At 37.9% G+C, this 20,093-nt stretch overlaps 1 protein-coding gene across 5 annotated transcripts in view; it reads left to right on the forward strand.

The window, feature by feature from the left end:
- The window catches only part of TTC39B (tetratricopeptide repeat domain 39B), a 134,858-nt gene that overhangs the window by 84,420 nt on the left and 30,345 nt on the right, over window positions 1–20,093 (forward strand). For all 5 annotated transcript variants that reach the window (XM_067041478.1, XM_059072943.2, XM_067041477.1 and 2 more), the window contains 2 exons: window positions 4,402–4,469; window positions 7,415–7,479. In XM_067041478.1, the coding sequence (XP_066897579.1) occupies window positions 4,402–4,469; window positions 7,415–7,479 (133 nt within the window). The remainder of the gene's footprint in view (window positions 1–4,401; window positions 4,470–7,414; window positions 7,480–20,093) is intronic.

Consider the following 20,093-nt stretch of genomic DNA (forward strand, 5'->3'; position numbering starts at 1 on the left):
TTGTGGAGCGCAGGCTCTGGACGCACAGGCTCAGCGGCCATGGCTCACGGGCCCAGCCGCTCCGCGGCATGTGGGATCTTCCCGTACCGGGGCACGAACCCGCGTCCCCTGCATCGGCAGGCGGACTCTCAACCACTGCGCCACCAGGGAAGCCCTGCCCCATTTTTTAAAGGCACTCTCTATGTGTGAGACACTGTCCTTGATGCTTTCCTTAGCATTGTCCAGTCTAACCTGTGTAACCTCCTTTTTCTAGACTAGAAAGTGATGTTCAGAGAGATTAGACAAATAGTCCAAGATTACCTACTTAGCAGAGCAGAGTTCAAACCTGATCTGCCTTTCTTTAAGCCGCATACCCCACACCTTCTCCTGTAGTTGGGTAGAAAAGGGCACGAAATTTGTCACATATGGATGAAGGAAATGTTGAATTATTTCTATGTTAGACATCTTGAAAATAGATGGTACTGTTCTTATCTTTTTATTCTGTCTTTGGGCATGGCATATTTAGAAGTATTGAAAAATAAACAGCAGTGAGATACCCCTACACACCTATGAGAGTGTCCAAAATCGGAACACTGACAACACCAAATGTTGGTGAGGATGTGGAGGAACAGGAACTCTCATTCGTGGCTGGTGGGAATGCAAATGGTACAGCCACTTTGGAAGATAGTATGGTAGTTTCTTACAAAACTGGGAGCTGAAAACTTGTGTTAACCCCCAAATCTGCAAATGAATGTTTATGGCAGCTTTATTCAGAACTTGTCCTTCAATAGGTGAATGGATAAATAATAAAGTGTGTTACATCCAGACAGTGGAATATTATTCAGTGCTAAAAAGAAATGAGCTGTCAAGCCATGAAAAGACGTGTAGGAGCCTTAAATGCATATTCCTAAGTGAAAGACACCAATCTGAAAAGGCAACCTACTGTATGATTCCAAGCATATAAGATTCTGGAAAAGGCAAAACTACAGAGACAGTAAAAGATCAATGGTTGCCAGGGGATGAATAGGTGGAGCACCGAGAATTTTTAGGGCAGTGAAAAGTACTGATACCATAATGATAGATACATGTCATTATACATTTGTCCAAACCCACAGAATGTGCAACACCAAGAGTGAACGCTAATGTAAACTGCGGACTTTGGGTAATTATGATGTGTCAGTGGAGGTTTGTCACTTGTAACAGATGTACCACTTTGGAGGGCATGTTGATAATGGGAGAGGTTATGCGTGTTTGGGGGGAAATGGATATATGGGAAATCTCTGTACCTTCCCCTCAATTTTTCTGTGAACCTAAAACTGCTCTTAAAAAATAAGGTCTTAATTTAAAAATTATGAAAATAAATCAGGCTGTGACTTTAACCTATTCTGAAATAAGGTTTATTTAGACTTTTATGTCTGAAGGCATGCTTAGCTGACACTTCAGTGCATAATGAAGATATTTCCTTCAGTGAACTGAAGAATTTATAATTAAAAGATGTTCTGGTAGGTACCTATTTGTAAATGCCAAATGTCTAATTTTGAGAGCTAAGGGCTGCCCAGTATAAATCAATCAGAGTGAAGAAATAAGACTTTTATAAATTAAATTGCATTTATTCCTAATGAGTTTGGCTGTTGCTGCAACCCAAACAGACTTTGTGTTCAAGGGAGCATGTCAAAACATTGTGGATTTAGGGTGCACTTTGTTTTTCCTCTTGGTAATTTCCATTTCCATCCTTGAATGGCTGGTTTTCTGCAGGAGTGAGGATATTTAATTAAACTTTTTGTGGGTTTAACATGGGACACACCCATTCTTCCTTCCTCATGGCTGGCATATTGCCCTAAATGGCTTTCAAATTGCCTTTAAAAACAGACATTTATATACAGTGCTTAGGATGTGCAAGGCATTTAATATGAAGATTCCTTACACGCAGAATACAGAGTTCAAACTTCCTTCCCTTTTATCTCTGTCTGCTTGTTACGTCGTTTGTGCTGCTCTTTTTTTTTTTTTTTTTTTTTTTTTTGGCGGTACGCGGGCCATTCACTGCTGTGGCCTCTCCCGTTGTGGAGCACAGGCTCCGGACGTGCAGGCTCAGCGGCCATAGCTCACGGGCCCAGCCGCTCCGCGGCATGTGGGATCTTCCCGGACCGGGGCACGAACCCGTGTCCCCTGCATCGGCAGGCGGATCCTCAACCACTGCACCACCAGGGAAGCCATGTGCTGCTCTTTGACTTGTCCATCTTTAGTTTAACTCTGATCTATCTGCTTAATGCTCAGATCTCTGCAAGCACTCACCATTGTCTACCAAATGAAGCCCAGACTCTGATATTCAAGGTCGTCCATAATTTAGCCCCGAAATGTTTCCAGGCTCATTGCCCACTCCTCCCTGTATACACCTCGTGCTTCAGCCGAAAGTGCACCACTGGGCTTACCAAGCAGGGCTCCATCTTCCTTGCCTTTGCTCGTGTTGGTTCTTTCCCAGCAGCCGCTTCACTGCCTCCTTGGCACATGCCCCAAGCCAGCCATCTGGGTTACTGAGCAGGCTTTCAAAGGGAATAATTACTAACAATTCCCATTTCGTTACAAGTTTCCCTGGAAAGAGGATATTCAAGTGAGTCTGTAAAAATAAAAGTTACCAGTTTTTCTCCCACTGCACACAGGGAGAAAATTCAGGGGCACACTTTGAGGTGAGGTGTTCCGAAGGACTGAGACTCTGGCTGCTGGTGCTGCCAGAGTGCGCAGAGGCCACAGCTCCCCAAATTTGGCCTGTTGTGCGTCTGACCCCATCTTATGCATGCTGTTGGAAGATCTTAGTTGCATTGTTGCTTCTTTGTAAATCAGCCTTTGGAATATGAGCGTGGCAGGAAGGTGAACCTGTTTGTGAGAACTAGTACGGTGTGTGTGTGTGTGTGTGTGTGTGTGTGTGTGTGTGTGTGTGTGTGTGTGTGTGTGTGTGGTCGAGAGGGGTCCTGTGTGTGTAACTGAAAGAAATAAAGCACTAGTTCTTATCCAGTTAGATTCAACAATGTTCCCATTAACACAGAGATACCCCATTTTTCACTTACTTACATCACATAAAGATGTTCTACTTTCTGGGGCTTCCCTGGTGTCGCAGTGGTTGAGAGTCCACCTGCCGATGCAGGGGACACGGGTTCGTGCCCTGGTCCAGGAAGATCCCACGTGCCGCGGAGCGGGTGGGCCCGTGAGCCATGGCCGCTGCGCCTGCGCGTCTGGAGCCTGTGCTCCGCGACGGGAGAGGCCACAACAGTGAGAGGCCCGCGAACCGCAAAAAAAAAGATGTTCTACTTTCTGAACTTTTGGCAAAAAGCATGACATGGACCAAGGGCAGTAATCTTAGTGAAAGTAGCTGATGCATATCGAGGGCTTACTCTGCCTAGTGAGCTTCACAGGCAGCACCTGGCTGAATTCTTTAGCTCTGAAGTAGAGGTGTCATTAGCTGGACTTCAGGAACATGGAAACCAGCAGAGAGAGGGAGGGTAGCTTGCTCGAGGTTCTACAACTAGTACGTGGCAGGGCCTTCCCTGCCACCTAGGCTGTGAAATACCCCAAAGCTCATTTACTTAAATAACACACCAGTTTGCATCCCATGGATAAAACGGGAATCTGCTGATTTTGTTTATGCAAAAAAAAAAAAAAAAAAAGGAAAATGCAAAGATTTCTCCCTCCCCAATCTCTGCAGGTATCATGGACTGTTTAGGAAGATAGGCCACGTGTTTTGGGGCACTCCACGTGTCCCAGGGATACATACGTAGTTTTTTGTAGCCCTTTTGTGAGTGCCTTGTTCTTGCACTAGATATCTCAGTGATCTAAATGGCCCCAAACTGTGCTACTGTGAACTTTTTTACATCAAGTCATCCCTGAATGAGGAGTCATGAGTTGGGCATGCAAGCCAGTTCTTTTTCCTAGAACCCTAGGGAATTACTGCTTTCTCTTCAAGTTAATAGCATGCCTAACCATTGTCATGACTATCATGGCTTCATGTTTTATAAGCTAGAATTAGTATATTTAAGTCAGATTTCCAATCTTTAACTGTGTTAAACTTGCCTGTTCCCGTTAATTTAAAAGATAAGTGGTTTCTTTTTTTCCAAGAAGTGCTTTTACATTTTGGTTTTTACATTTTGGTGAGCTGAGTTTGGGTCTTTGACACCAAGGGCCTGACTCTTGGCAGTTATATGTGAATGGAGCCAAAGATAACTTCCCCGAAGCATTTCATGCATTCTGGAAAATTCTTGCTGAGGGCCTGAGAACTGAGGTCATCATTCCACTTTTATGGAAGCACCAAAGCAACCTAGGTTTTTATTGTCTCCCTTGGGCTCATTTATCTACCCGTCTTTTCTGAGCATCTCAGAGCAATTACTGTGGATATGGGATTTTCCTTAATATATTTTTATTTGTTTTTAATAGAGGAAATGCATGCCGAAATCTGTTATGCCGAGTGCCTCCTACAGAAAGCAGCCCTCACGTTTGTGCAGGTAATGAACATTTGGCTTAGAATCAGCATCGCCCGGGAAGCCTGCCAAGTACGACATAGAAGAAATGTGGCTCATTCTATGTCAGTGCTTCAGTTCTTTCGACTTAGAGTTGTAGTGAAAGATATTTGTTATTACTGATAAACTTTGGCTGAAAGAAGACCCTGGGTCTTTTTTTTTTTCCTACTCAAATGCACTTAAAATTCTGTTTCGAACTTCGCTTTATTGGGAACCACTGCCTTTTGAAGAAGCTGTTTTGCAACTACCTCACGTAATTTCAGGATGCTGCTCTGTATGAGAACCGTGAGGTTATCCCTCTTTGTGCTTGCTAATGGTGGAGGGCTGCACACAGGAGTGACCGGCTGGAGGAGGCTTCAGCATCCTGGGCTGTTCCTTTCTTGCATCAGATGCTTCAGCAAAGCTTAGTTATGCATGCATCGAGAGCCAAACTTCCCATGTATACCTCAGATTTTATTTCCCCGCTCTTTGTATTCTCATTCCCCTTTCTTTTATTTCTTATTTTGGAAGAGCAGTTAAAAAAAGTCACTAAACAAAACAACGACTCCTTTTCTCATGGGGCATTTAAATTTCACCTCTAGGAATTGTTACCACCAGTACCTTGCCTGTCATTGTAGCTTCCAGTTCTTCTAAAAACTATGGATTTTAGCATTGTGGCCACACAGGTGGCAGTGATAGATACAAGTGGGGTACAAGTAGGGTGGAGATTGTAAGGGGGCAGAAATTCAACGGTAAGATGGAAAATCTTCCTCAATCTCAATGATTTACATTGAATTGAGAGTTGCTTTTCTCTTTTTCTGGAGGGTGACCTCTTAGGTTGGATTCTGGTTAAGTAAAATTAAGTCAGTCTGGTGTAGGGCCCTGTTTCCTAAAACCCCACATATTATGAAGGCTGGTTGAAAACAACAGTCTTACTGCCTCAGTAAACATAAGGCTAGTCATGGAGGCCCCCAGTTTTTTCTGATGTGTTTTTCAAATGATAATTTGATAATAAAATAATTGATTTGAAAGTTTTTTGGCTTTTGTTTTTTATGTCTGGGGGGCTTGTAGTTCAACATCTGGGAGATATCCGTGGCTCCCCTCTTCCTCTTGCCTCTGTATCCAGCCAGGCTCGTGGTCGTGCTGCTTTTACCTTTTGAAGGTTTATCAGCTCCGTCTCTTCCTCTTTATTTTGACTATAATTGTTCTAGTGGGGGGCTTGTCAGCTCTTCCCTAGACTGCATGGCAACCCGGGGACCTTCGGTCTGTAGTTTCTCTTCCCTCCAGCTCACTCTCCATTGTGCAATTGTGCACCCTCTCAAAGATGAGAATTTCACCTGGTCATGTCTCTGCTTCAGCATTTAGTAGCCCTCATTGACTATGGCAGGGGTTCTGTATCAGAGTATCACAAATGGAGAAGGCTTTTTCTAACCAAACTGGTGTCTCCCCGCCAGTTCCCTAATCCCCTCTTACGAATGTCCTCAACTGCTACTGGCAGGTATGTTGCATACTTGAGTGGCACAGGTACAACAGGTAGCTTTCTTATTCCTTAGTCATTCCCCTTTTTTGCAGTAGGTTTCTGCCGCAGTGCTGAGTTATATAAGCACAGATGGCCAAGCCAAGCACACCAGGATCTTTAATGCTTCCCTGAGGATTTTTTTTTTTTTTTTTTTTTTTTGCTTGCAGAGTTCATACCTACCTTGCCTTCCTTCCTTCAGCTGGTTACTTCCCAATCTTTTTTTTTTGCGAGTGTATGTGTGTGCTTTAAGCATTGATGCTTCCAGGAGGCTTTTGTGGACCTCTTCACATCCCCACCCACCTTTGTGCTGTCATGACATCCCCCGCGTCTCCATCCATGCATGGCTCCATCCCTTAGCGAGTTGTGTTGCTTTTGTCTGATTTTGTGTTTGAGTGCCTGCTGTAAAATAGGCATTCAGCAAATGTTTGGTGAATCCTGAAATGAAATATTCTTATTTGAGGCAGATTTTAATCCAATTTAAGAAATTCTTTCCTGGCCAGTATTGGAAATTGTGTAACCATAAGATTCCTTAAAATCAGAAAATAAACATTTAAATTGCATAGTGAATTTTACATTTATTGATTCTTTTAATAATTTAAATATTAAGTATTTAAGTAAATGATGACATTAACAAACTAAAATTAGTTCTTTTGTTTCGGAAGGATGCTCAAGTGTACAGGAAATCAATACCAGAGCATCTTCCTGATATTAATGGACTAGAAAAACATGGGACTATCTCCATTAGCACCTTCTATTAGAGTAACATCTTTCAAGCAGTTATTTGATATGCTTTAATAAGAGACTCTTGGAATCCTAGAATGCTCACCCTAAAAAGGTCATTCATTTAGGCCAGCAGCCCCAGTTTTATGGTTGATGACCATCAGGCAAAGAGAAGTGATCTTTTTTCCCCTAAACAGTATTTCATATTAGTGACAACAAATTTAGAATCCAAATCAGTTATTTGTTTTCTGGAAATGTATATGAATGAAATTCACAATGTTAAATAGACTGCCAGCTAAGGTACCCCCTAAAGAAGAACCATAATCCCATTACCTGGAGTAAGACAGACAGGAAAGTCCTTGGAGCATATCCTTAAAGTCAGCCATTTTGAATTCCATTGAACCCAGAAGAAAGTTGCTCAGTAGTTGATGATGTTTATTGAAGTAGGTTTGGAGTAACCTTTATGGCCCCAAATTGATGAGGATTACTTCCTTAAAGTAATGCAAGGATTTAAGAAATGTTTCCTTTTTGTTGTCCTCTAACTTGGAAGAAAAATGACAAAAAGCATTTCAGATATAAAGCAAGAAGAATGTTTTAATTAAAAAATCTTAACCTCAAAAGATAGTGTTTTGTTCTAATCACGCAGCTACACAGCTGTGAGGACAGTTTAAGAATCTTTTGCTAAATGATCTAATTATTTAATTGTTTTCAGGATGAAAATATGATCAACTTCATCAAAGGTGGACTCAAAATTAGAACAAGTTACCAAATATATAAGTAAGTTAAAAATTAAGATTTATAAAAAATATTTTAACAAGGTTTGTACCTTTTTGACCACGTTCTTGTGGTTTCTAAGTGATTCTTGTACTATGTACCATTTTGTACTTCAGAGTTCTCAGTCAGTATGACTATGTTTTTTAAAATTTGGTGTTGGTAAAAATGCACTTGATTTTTGGCTTACTGAGGTGTATTCAATGCCATAGGACAACACAATTTAAGTTTAAATGCAGTTTTAAAAGAAAAATAGCTGTAAAGAAAAGTACTTATATAATTTCTGATTAGATAATCTTAGTTTCTCTCTCCTATAAATTTAAAATGACAGGTATGTACAGGTATGTCTTTGGTCCAGACTCTAGAACATCACTGCTCCAATGAAGTTCTGCATTGATTCAGATGTTCAATTAAAGTGGACCATAGTGTCATTCATGTCTTCTATATCCTTACTGATTTTTATCTAGTTGTCCTATCCTTTATTCACAGAGTTAAAAATCTTCAGCTTTGATTCTGGAGTCATCCATTTCTCCCTTTAGTTCTGTCAGTATTTGCTTTGTATATTTAGAACCTCTGTTATTGGGCTTATATATATTTTAAATGTTTTATCTTCCTAATGAATTAATCTTTCATCATTATAAAATGTTCCTATGTAACTCCTTATAATATTCCTTGTCTTGAAATCTGTTTTGTCTGATATTAATAAAGCTACTTATGCTTTTTTATAATTAGTATTTGCATGGCATATATTCTTTTACTTTAAACCTATCTTTGTTTTTATATTTAATTTGCATTTTTTGTAAACATGCTTAATTGGGTCTTGCTTTTTTATTCAGTGTGACAGTTAATATGTTTGCACTTGTGAGTACCATTTTGCTTTTTTCCTTTGCCTTATTTGTCCCCCCCTTATTTTTCTGCCTTCTTTTGCTTTAATTAAAAAAGAATATGTACATATATTCCAGTGGTATCCCTCCATTGTTTTCTTAGCTATAGCTCTCTTTAATTTTTTTAAATGTTTGCTCTAGTGATTATAATAGCCTTCTTAACTTATCATAGTCATCTTAGAGTTAATATTGTACCACTGCACAAATATAAGAACTTTGCAAAAATATAGTTTCATTTACCACCTGTTGTCTTTTATACTATTCTTACAGTAGTACACATATATATATTATACACCCCACAGAGTGGTAGCCAACCTTTTGCTTTAAACAATTTTATGTCATGATCTTCACTATTAACCCATATATTTACCATTTTTGGTGTTCTTCATTCATTCCTGTCTAATTTCAGACTGAAGCATTTCTTTTAAGATTTCTTACAGTGTGTGTCTACTTTCAGCAATTCTCACTGTTTCATTTACCTGAAAACATCTTTATTTTTGAAGGCTGTTTTTGCTCAATGTAGTATTCTCGAGTTACAAGGTTTTCTTTTTCTTTTCTTCTTTTACCCCTTTAAAACTGTCAGTCCATTGTATTATAACCTCTATTGTTTCTGATCATAAGTCAGCTGTTATTTTAATTATTGTTCGCTTGTCTGTAATTTGTCATTTCTTCTGGCTGCTTTGAAGACTTGTATTTTTGATTCTTAGCACATTGACTGATGTGCCTTAAGTATGGCTTTGAGAAATGTGTAGCTATTATTTCTTCAAGTATTTCTTTCTGCTCCATTCTCACTTTTCTCCTTCTGAGACCCCAATTACATGTTAGTCACCTGATTTTGTTCAGTAGGTCACTGAGCTGCTGTTCACTTTAAAAAAGTGTTTTCTTCAGATTAGACATTATCTCAACATCGGGGCTGTCTTGGGGTCAGTTTCTATTGCCTACTTTTTCTCTTGACTATATGTCATGTTTTTCTGTTCTCAAGTCAATAATTTTTTGATCGTACACTAGATAGTGATACATTGTAGAGACTCTAGGTTCTGTTATCTTTCTCAGAATAGTGCTGATTCTTGCTCTAGGAAGCATTTGACTTGACTAGACTTAGAGCCCATACTCTTACTCTTTGGTAGTGGGAAGCATCTGAAATCTTGGTTCCATTACTTCTTCTGTCTTGTCTCTGCTTTTCTTTGGAGTTTCCCCAGTGCTCACATAGTTCATGAATCAGCCAAGAATTTCAGTGGAGTTCTAACACTGATTTTGGTGTTTCCCTCCTATGTGGTTATCTCCTATCTGAAAATTCCCCCATTACCTTATAGGTACTCTGGCAGATGTGAACTCTTTGCTCCTTTTGAAGCCAATAAGACTGTGGCTTTCTGTGTAAGTTCTAGGCACTCCACACCAGGTGTACTGGGGAGTGCTTCCAGGCGACTAGCCATATAAACTTAAGGTCCCTTCAAGAGTTGTTCTTTTTTATCAAATTTCAACCCTTCTCCAGTTTCCCATTACTTTTTCTTCAGTTTCCAGTGCCTGCCAATATATTTTAAATATGTATTTTGCATTTTGTCCAGAGTTTATAATTGTTATCCGTGGGAGGGTTAATCTAATATAAGCCACCCTACCATTACTAGAAGCAGAATGAAGATTTAGTATTTTAAGAGATGCTTTTACCCAAAATGATTTCTCAAAATTATATTCCATTCAAAATCCTGGAAGGGAGTGGATTTTGGGAAACTGATACATTGTTTTTACTTTTCCTCTTGAAATATTTTTTAGAAGATATAGAAGAATGTTAAAGAGTTGATTGCTTTTTCAGTCATAAATACTTAAAAACCAAAGGAATTAAAATAGTCTTGTAATGGCACAGAAGTATATATCAGTGGAATGGAACATAGGGCTTGGAAACTCGTGTGTGTGTGTGTGTGTGTGTGTGTGTGTGTGTGTGTGTGTGTGCGCGCGCGCGCTCATGCGTGCGTGCGTATGCATGTGTGCGTACACATGCATGCACTTCTGTATACACACACATACCTTTACCGGGGAATTCAAAGCATACTGAAAACCTATATATACATAAATCTCTTTAAAATCAGTGGGAAAATATGGGTACTTTAATAAATGGCTTTGGAAAATTGGCTTTTTGTTTTGGAAAAAAGACTGTATAAAAGATACATTCCAGAGAGAAACAGTCAGGACTACCCACCCCCAGTCCCTCCCATCAGGAAGCTTGTACAAGCCTCATAGATAGCCTCATCTACCAGAGGGCAGACAGCAGAAGCAAGAAGAACTACAATCCTGCAGCCTGTGGAACAAAAAGTACATTCACAGAAAGAGAGACAAGATGAAAAGGCAGAGGGCTATGTACTAGATGAAGGAACAAGATAAAACCCCAGAAAAACAACTAAATGAAGTGGAGATAGGCAACCTTCCAGAAAAAGAATTCAGAATAATGATAGTGAAGATGATACAGGACCTCAGAAAAAGAATGGAGGCAAAGATAGAGAAGATGCAAGAAATGTTTAACAAAGACCTAGAAGAATTAAAGAACAAATAAACAGAGAAGAATAATACAATAACTGAAATGAAAACTACACTAGAAGGAATCAATAGCAGAATAACTAAGGCAGAAGAACGGATAAGTGACCTGGAAGACAGAATGGTGGAATTCACTGCTGTGGAACAGAATAAAGAAAAAAGAATGAAAAGAAATGAAGACAGCCTAAGAGACCTCTGGGACAACATTAAATGCAGCAACATTCACATTATAGGAGTCCCAGAAGGAGAAGAGAGAGAGAAGCGACCAGAGAAAATATTTGAAGAGATTATAGTCGAAAACTTCCCTAACACAGGAAAGGAAATAGGCACACAAGTCCAGGAAGCACAGAAATTCCCACACAGGATAAACCCAAGGAGAAACACACCGAGACACATAGTAATCAAATTGGCAAAAATTAAAGACAAAGAAAAATTATTGAAAGCAGCAAGGGAAAAATGACAAATAACATACAAGGGAACTCCCATAAGGTTAACAGCTGATTTCTCAGCAGAAACTCTACAAGCCAGAAGGGAGTGGCATGACTTACTTAAAGTGATGAAAGGGAAGAACCTACAACCAAGATTACTCTACCTGGCAAGGATCTCATTCAGATTCGATGGAGAAATCAAAAACTTTACAGACAAGCAAAAGCTAAGAGAATTCAGCACCACCAAACCAGCTCTACAACAAATGCTAAAGGAACTTCTCTAAGTGGGAAACACAAGAGAAGAAAAGGACCTACAAAACCAAACCCAAAACAATTAAGAAAATGGTCATAGGAACATACATATCAATAATAACCTTGAATGTAAATGGATTAAATGCCCCAACCAAAAGACACAGACTGGCTGAATGGATGCAAAAACAACAGCCATATATATGCTGTCTACAAGACAACCACTTCAGACCTAGGGACACATACAGACTGAGAGTGAGGAAATGGAAGAAGATATTCCATGCAAATAGAAATCAAAAGAAAGCTGGAGTAGCAATACTCATATCAGATAAAATAGACTTTAAAATAAAGAATATTAGAAGAGACAAGGAAGGACACTACATAATAATCAAGGGATCAATCCAAGAAGAAGATATAACAATTATAAATATATATGCACCCAACATACAAGGACCTCAATACATAAGGCAACTGCTAACAGCTCTAAAAGAGGAAATTGACAGTAACACAATAATAGTGGGGGACTGTAACACCTCACTTACACCAATGGACAGATCATCCAAACAGAAAATTAATAAGGAAACACAAGGTTTAAATGACACAATAGACCAGATAGATTTAATTGATATTTGTAGGACATTCCATCCAAAAACAGCAGATTACACTTTCTTCTCAAGTGCACACAGAACATTCTCTAGGATAGATCACATCTTGGGTCACAAATCAAGCCTCAGTAAATTTAAGAAAATTGAAATCATATCAAGCATCTTTTCTGACCACAACACTATGAGATTAGAAATGAATTACAGGGGAAAAAAAAGAAAAAACCACAAACACATGTAGGCTAAACAATACGTTACTAAACAACCAGGAGTTCACTGAAGAAATCAAAGAGGAAATCAAAAAATACCTAAAGACAAGTGACAATGAAAACACAACAATCCAAAACCTATGGGATGAAGCAAAAGCATTTCTAAGAGGGACGTTTATAGCTATACAGACCTACCTCAAGAAACAAGAAAAATCTCAAATAAACAATCTAACCTTACACCTAAAGGAAGTAGAGAAAGAAGAACAACAACAACAAAAAACCCCGAAGTTAGCAGAAGGAAAGAAATCATCAAGATCAGAGCAGAAATAAATGAAACAGAAAGAAAGAAAACAATAGCAAAGATCAATAAAACTGAAAGCTGGTTCTTTGAGAAGATAAACAAAATTGATAAACTTAGCCAGGCTCATCAAGAAAAAGAGGGAGAGGACTCAAATCAATAAAATTAGCAATGAAAAAGGAGAAGTTACAACAGTCACCACAGAAATACAAAGCATCCTAAGAGACTACTACAAGGAACTCTATGCCAATAAAATGGACAACCCAGAAGAAATGGACAAATTTTTAGAAAGGTATAACCTTCTAAGACTGAACCAGGAAGAAATAGAAAATATGAACAGACCAATCACAAGTAATGAAATTGAAACTGTGATTAAAAATCTTCCAACAAACAGAAGTTCAGGACCAGATGGCTTCACAGGTGAATTCTATCAAACATTTAGAGAAGAGCTAACACCCATCCTTCTCAAACTTGCAAAAAATTGCAGAGGAAGGAACACTCCCAAACTCATTGTATGAGTCCACCATCACCCTGATACCAAAAACAACCAAAGATACTACAAAAAAAAAAGAAAATTACAGACCAATATCACTGATGAATATAGATGCAGAAATCCTCAACAGAATACTAGCAAACAGAATCCAACAACACATTAAAAGGATCGTACACCATGATCAAGTGGGATTTATCCCAGGGATGCAAGAATTCTTCAATATACGCAAATCAATCAATGTGATACACCCTATTAACAAATTGAAGAATAAAAATCATATGATCATCTCAATAGATGCAGAAAAAGCTTTTGACAAAATTCAACACCTATTTATGATAAAAACTCTCCATAAAGTGGGCATAGAGGGAACCTACATCAACATAATAAAGGCCATATACAACAAACCCACAGCAAGCATCATTCTCAATGGTGAAAAACTGAAAGCATTTCCTCTAAGATCAGGAACAAGACAAGGATGTCCACTCTCACCACCATTATTCAACATAGTTTTGAAGTCCTAGCCATGGCAATCAGAGAAGAAAAAGAAATAAAAGAAATACAAATTGGAAAAGAAGAAGTAAAACTGTCACTGTTTGCAGATGACATGATACTATACATAGAGAATGCGAAAGATGCCACCAGAAAACTACTAGAGCTAGTCAATGAATTTGGTAAAGTTGCAGGATACAAAATTAATGCACAGAAATCTTTCATTCCTATATACTAATGATTAAAAATCTGTAAGAGAAATTAAGGAAACACTCCCATTTACTATTGCAACAAAAAGAATAAAATACCCAGGAACAAACCTACCTAGGGAGACAAAAGACTTTAATGCAGAAAACTATAAGACACTGATGAAAGAAATTAAAGATGATACCAACAGATGGAGAGATATATCATGTTCTTGGATTGGAAGAATCAATATTGTGAAAATGACTATACTACCCAAAGCAATCTACAGAGTCAATGCAATCCCTATCAAATTACCAATGGAATTTTTTGTGGAACTAGAACAAAAAATCTTAAAATTTGTATGGAGACACAAAAGACCCCAAATAGCCAAAGCAGTCTTGAGGGAAAAAAAACGGAGCTGGAGGAATCAGACTACCTGACTTCAGACTATACTACAAAGCTATAGTAATCAGGACAATATGGTACTGGCACAAATCCAGAAACATGGATCAATGGAACAAGATAGCAAGCCCAGAGATAAACCCACGCATCTATGGTCAACTAAGCTGTGACAAAGGAGGCAAGGATATACAATGGAGAAAAGACAGTCTCTTCAATAAGTGGTGCTGGGAAAACTGGACAGCTACATGTAAAAGAATGAAATTAAAATACTCCCTAACACCATACACAAAAATAAACTCAAAATGGATTAAAGAACTAAATGTAAGACCGGACACTATAAAACTCTTAGAGGAATACATAGGAAGAACACTCTTTGACATAAATCACAGCAAGATATTTTTTGATCCACCTCCTAGAGAAATGGAAATAAAAACAAAAATAAACCGATGGGACCTAATGAAACTTCAAAGCTTTTGCACTGCAAAGGAAACCATAAACAAGACGAAAAGATAACCCTCAGAATGGGAGAAAATATTTGCAAACGAATCAATGGACAAAGGATTAATCTCCAAAATATATAAACAGCTCCTGCAGCTCAATATTAAAAAAACAACCCAATCCAAAAATGGGCAGAAGACCTCAAAGACCTCTTCTTCTTCTCCAAAGAAGACAGACAGATGGCCAAGAAGCACATGAAAAGCGGCTCAACATCACTAATCTTTAGAATAATGCAAATCAAAACTACAATGAGGTATCACCTCACACCAATTAGAATAGGCATCATCAGAAAATCTACAAACAACAAATGCTGGAGAGGGTGTGGAGAAAAGGGTACCCTCTTGCACTGTTTGTGGGAATGTAAATTAATACAACCACAATGGAGAACAGTATGGAGGTTCCTTAAAAAACTAAAAATAGAATTAGCATATGATCCAGGAATCCCACTACTGGGCATATACCCAGAGAAAACCATAATTCAAAAAGACACATGCACCCCAATGTTCATTGCAGCACTATTTACAATAGCCAGGTCATGGAGGCAACCTAAATGCCTATCGACAGATGACCGGGCAAAGAAGTAGTGGTACATATATACAATGAAATATTACTCAGCCATAAAAAGGAATGAAATTGGGTCATTTGTTCAGATGTGGATGGATCTAGAGACCGTCATACAGAGTGAAGTAAGTCCGAAAGAGAAAAACAAATATCATATATTGATGCATATACGTGGAACCTAGAAAAATGGTACAGTTTAACCAGTTTGCAGGGCAGAAATTGAGACATAGATGTAGAGAACACACGTATGGTCACCAAGGGGGTAAAGTGGCGGGGGTTGGGGGTGGTGGTGTGATGAATTGGGCGATTGGGATTGACATGTATACACTGATGTGTATAAAATTTATGACTAATAAGAACCTGTTGTATTAAAAAATAAAATTCAAAAAATAAAAAAATGATACATTCCATATAGATTTAATATTAAAATATTCTTAGAAGAGTACAAGCAAAAACTTAGGAAAGTTTTTTTTGTAGTCCTAAAGTACAAAGACCTTTAAACTTTTGATTTATTAAAAAATTTTTGTCTTTGAAATGATTCCAGAATTTTTACAAAGAATATTCATATATTCTTCCAATATACAAATGTTAATGTCTTATAGAACCACAGTATAATTATTAAAACCAGGAAATGAACATTGATATAATATTATTAACTACTTCATTGACTTTACTCAAATTTTTATAATTGTCCCACCAGTGTCCTTATTCTAGTCCAGGATTCACTCCAGGATATTGGATGTCACATTTAGTTGTTCTGTCTCCTTAGTAAGTTTTTTAATTTTTATTTATTTATTTATTTATTTATTTATTTATTTATTTATTTATTTATTTTTTTTTTTTTTTGTGGTACGTGGGCCTCTCACTGTTGTGGCCTCTCCCGTTGTGGAGCACAGGCTCCGGACGCACAGGCTCAGCGGCCATGGCTCACGGACCCAGCCGCTCCGCGGCATGTGGGATCTTCCCAGAACCGGGGTACGAACCCATGTCCCCTGCATCGGCAGGCGGATTCTCAACCACTGCTCCACCAGGGAAGCCCCTTAGTCAGTTTTAATCTGGAAGAGTCCCTCAGTCTTTCTTTGTCTTTCAGGACCTTGACATTTTTGAAGAATACTAGGCAGGTATTTTTTAGACCATCGCTCAAGGTGGACTTATCTAATGTTTCTTAATGATTAAATTCAGATTGTCCATCTATGGCAAGAATACTATAGAAGTGATGTGGTGTACTCAGTGTGTCATATCTGTAGATATATGATGTTAATTTCAGAAGCTTTTTAAAGTGTGACATAAAATCAGAAACCATAGAAGACTGACTTGACCAAATAAACATTTAAATTTTCATCATGGCAAAAATATCCCATAATAAAAAATACAAATAGAAATGTGATATAAATGACTCAGGGCAAATGACAGTGTGAGAAACTCATAGGTTGGTGGGGGGTCTAAACTGATACAGTTTTTACGAAGGATGTTCTGGCAGTATATACTAAATTTAAGAATATGCATCAGGGCTTCCCTGGTGGCACAGTTGTTGAGAATCCGCCTGCCGATGCATGGGACATGGGTTTGTGCCCCAGTCTGGGAAGATCCCACATGCCACAGAGCGGCTGGGCCCGTGAACCATGGGCGCTGAGACTGCACGCGTCTGGATCCAAAAAAAAAAAAAAAAAAAAAAAGAATATGCATCACCTTCGATCTCAGAAGTTCTTTTTCTAAGAATTTATCCTATCAACAGTTAGGTTGGTATAAATATATTTATAGTACTTGATATAGGAAAGTACTTGATGAAGGTATAAGAACACTCTTAGCAGCATTGTTTGTAATATGGAATATTTTGAAACAACTTGAAAATTTAAGAATAGGAATTTGGTTAAATAAATTATTCCATAGAATGGAATAATATGCACTTGTTAAAGAATAAGGTAGCTTTCATGCATTTTCATGGAAAATTGTCAATATAATCTATTGAAGAGTATATACTATGTGATCCCATTTGTGTTTTCTAAAGATTGCATTCTTAGTAAAGCATGAAAACAACTAGAAAATTATGTACCAGGCTGTTAACAGTGACCGTCTCTCTGTGGGATGATTGTGTAGGGACACTTAGGCTTTCTCCATATTATTTGAGCATTTTGTAATAATCATCTATTATCAGCAAATAGAACATTTACACAGAAAATAACTGAACATAATATGCATATCCTGCCATCCTGTTGATATTTCAACATTTGAATTTTTATGCATGTATATAAGCATATATAATTATCTTTTTATACAGTGAAATTATATGCTTTGTGTCATTTTGAAATTTCCTTTTTCACTTCATGTCGGAAAATTTTAGGTCATTAAGTATTTTTAATTCATCATGGCTTTTAAGGGCTCTATAGTATTCCACTATGTGGATATACTACATGTGTATGTATAAATGTATGCAAGCATGCAGCTGTCTTCGTAACCAATTTCCGGTTGTTGCCTATTTAGTTTGTTTATAAATTTTTATTATAGGTAGTAATACAGTATCTTTCCTTATAGGTCAAGTTTTGTGTGTATCCATGCTATTTCCTTAGAATAAAATTAGATTTGTTGGTTCAAAGGTATGCATGTGTGTAAGATTTCTGATATATATTGCAAAATTATTCTGAAGAATAATTGGATTGGCAAACTTTTTCTTAAAATGCCAGACAGTAAGTGTTTAGGCTTGTGGGACAGAAGATCTCTGTCCCAACTACTCAACTCTATGACCGCAAGGTGTAAACAGCCATAGACTATAAGTAAGTGGGTGTGGCTATGTTCCAATAGGTTGCCAGCCTCTTTACTATAACTACCATTCTACCATAAATAAATAAATGTGTCTATTTGTTCTTACCTTTGCCAGCACTGGTTTTCCATTTAAAAAATTAAAATAATGGTTTTTATCACAAAAGTGGCATATATATTTTGGAAAATAGGAAAACGTGGATGAGCAAATATTAAAATACACACACAACCCATATACTTATCATCCAGTAATTATGGCTGTTAATACCTTAGTATATATTCTTTCAGAATATTTTATACATATATCTAAAGATATATATTTTTTAAACCAAAATGAGATCACATTGTATGTACTATTTTTTTCAGTTACTGATCTTTACTTTTTTGTGTCAACAAGTCTTCATTTCATGTAATACTCAATCCATCTTCAAATTTTGCCTGTTGGTCCCAAATCTCTTTTACTGCTGGAATGTCAGCACCAGGATCTAACCCAAGACTGTCTTGAGCATCCAATGCTTATGTTCATTAAATACATCTTATTCTAGAAGAGTCTCTATATTCATGAGAGTTGTTGAAAAGCCCAACCCACTTGTCCTGCAGGATATGCACAGATTTGTTTGGTGGCTTCCTTGAGTTTTCATTTAGCTTGTTCCATGTCATAGTCAGCTCAGACTGCCATAACAAAATATCATACACTGGATGGCATAAGCAACAGAAATTTATTTCTTCACAGTTCTGGAGGATGAAAGTCCAAGATCTGGCTACCAGCATGATCAGGTTCTGGTGAGGACTCTCTTCCTGGCTTGCAGACAGCCACCTTCTCACTGTGTCCTCACATGGCAATGAGAGACCTTACTCCTATAAGGCCACCAATCTTATCAGAGGAGGACCCCACCCTTATGACCTCATTTATCCTTAATTACTTCCTAAAATCTCTGTCTTCAAATACAGTCACGCTGGGCGGGGGGATTAGAGCTTCAACATGTGAATTTGGGGGAAATATAGTTCAGTCCATAGCATTCCTGTAGCCCCTTATATTTCCTGTAAACTGGAAATTAGATTCAAGTTAGATGCATTTGGCTAGAATACATCATAAGTGAAGTTGCATGATTTATAATTGTATCACACCAGGTGATACATTATATCTGGCTATTATTACCTTTAAAAAAATCTATCTGTCAATTTGATAAGCAATTTCTGGTTATTGCCAATTTTTACATCTTTGTCATTGTTTTCGTCTCTATTTCTCTGATTAAGTATTTGCTTTCAAAGATGTGAAGGGAAAGGGGAAAACGCATAGAAAAGTAATTAAAGTGAGAAATCAGAAAGATTGGCTTGGATGGAAGAGGGAAAAATAAGAGGACAGTTGCAGGTAATTGTGATCGAGCTTGCTTTCCTCTTTCAATCTTTCCTCGTTGTGAGTTTTATTTTGGTCTATTTGAAACCATGGTGATCATGCTGAAATTCAAGTCTTTTTGTCAGTAGCACCTCAGTTACTCAGTGGAAGGTAGGTTGCTGAAGTGTGTGCAACAGCTGAGAGAATGAGCATTCCTAGGAAGTCTCCTGTAACACGTTGGTGGGAAACTGTGAGATCACAGTCCTGCGGTCCTATGGCTCCTGAGTCATGCTTGCTGATATTTGAACCCTCTTTTGCTTTAAGCCCAGAAAGATTGGTCCTGATAAACAGTGTAGAAATGAGTGTGTCATTTTTCCTTAATGATGATTACCCAGTAGAGGGGTGGGATAGGGAGCATGGGAGGGAGGCTCAAGAGGGAGGGGATATGGGGACATATGTATGCATATGGCTGACTCACTTTGTTGTACAACAGAAACTAGCACAGCATTGTGAAGCAATTATACTCCAATAAAGATGTTTTTAAAAATAAAATAAAATATCGGCAAACTAAAAAAAGAAAAAGTAAACTCAGCACAGCATCATCCACTTAAAAATTCTCTAGTATTTTGGCTAATGACATTTATCTTATGGTATGTAAATGCAAAATTTGACTTAAAATTAGTTTTCAGTGTCATAGTAAAT

Source organism: Kogia breviceps, chromosome 8 (assembly GCF_026419965.1).
Source record: "Kogia breviceps isolate mKogBre1 chromosome 8, mKogBre1 haplotype 1, whole genome shotgun sequence".
NCBI classification, from domain to species: domain Eukaryota; kingdom Metazoa; phylum Chordata; class Mammalia; order Artiodactyla; family Physeteridae; genus Kogia; species Kogia breviceps.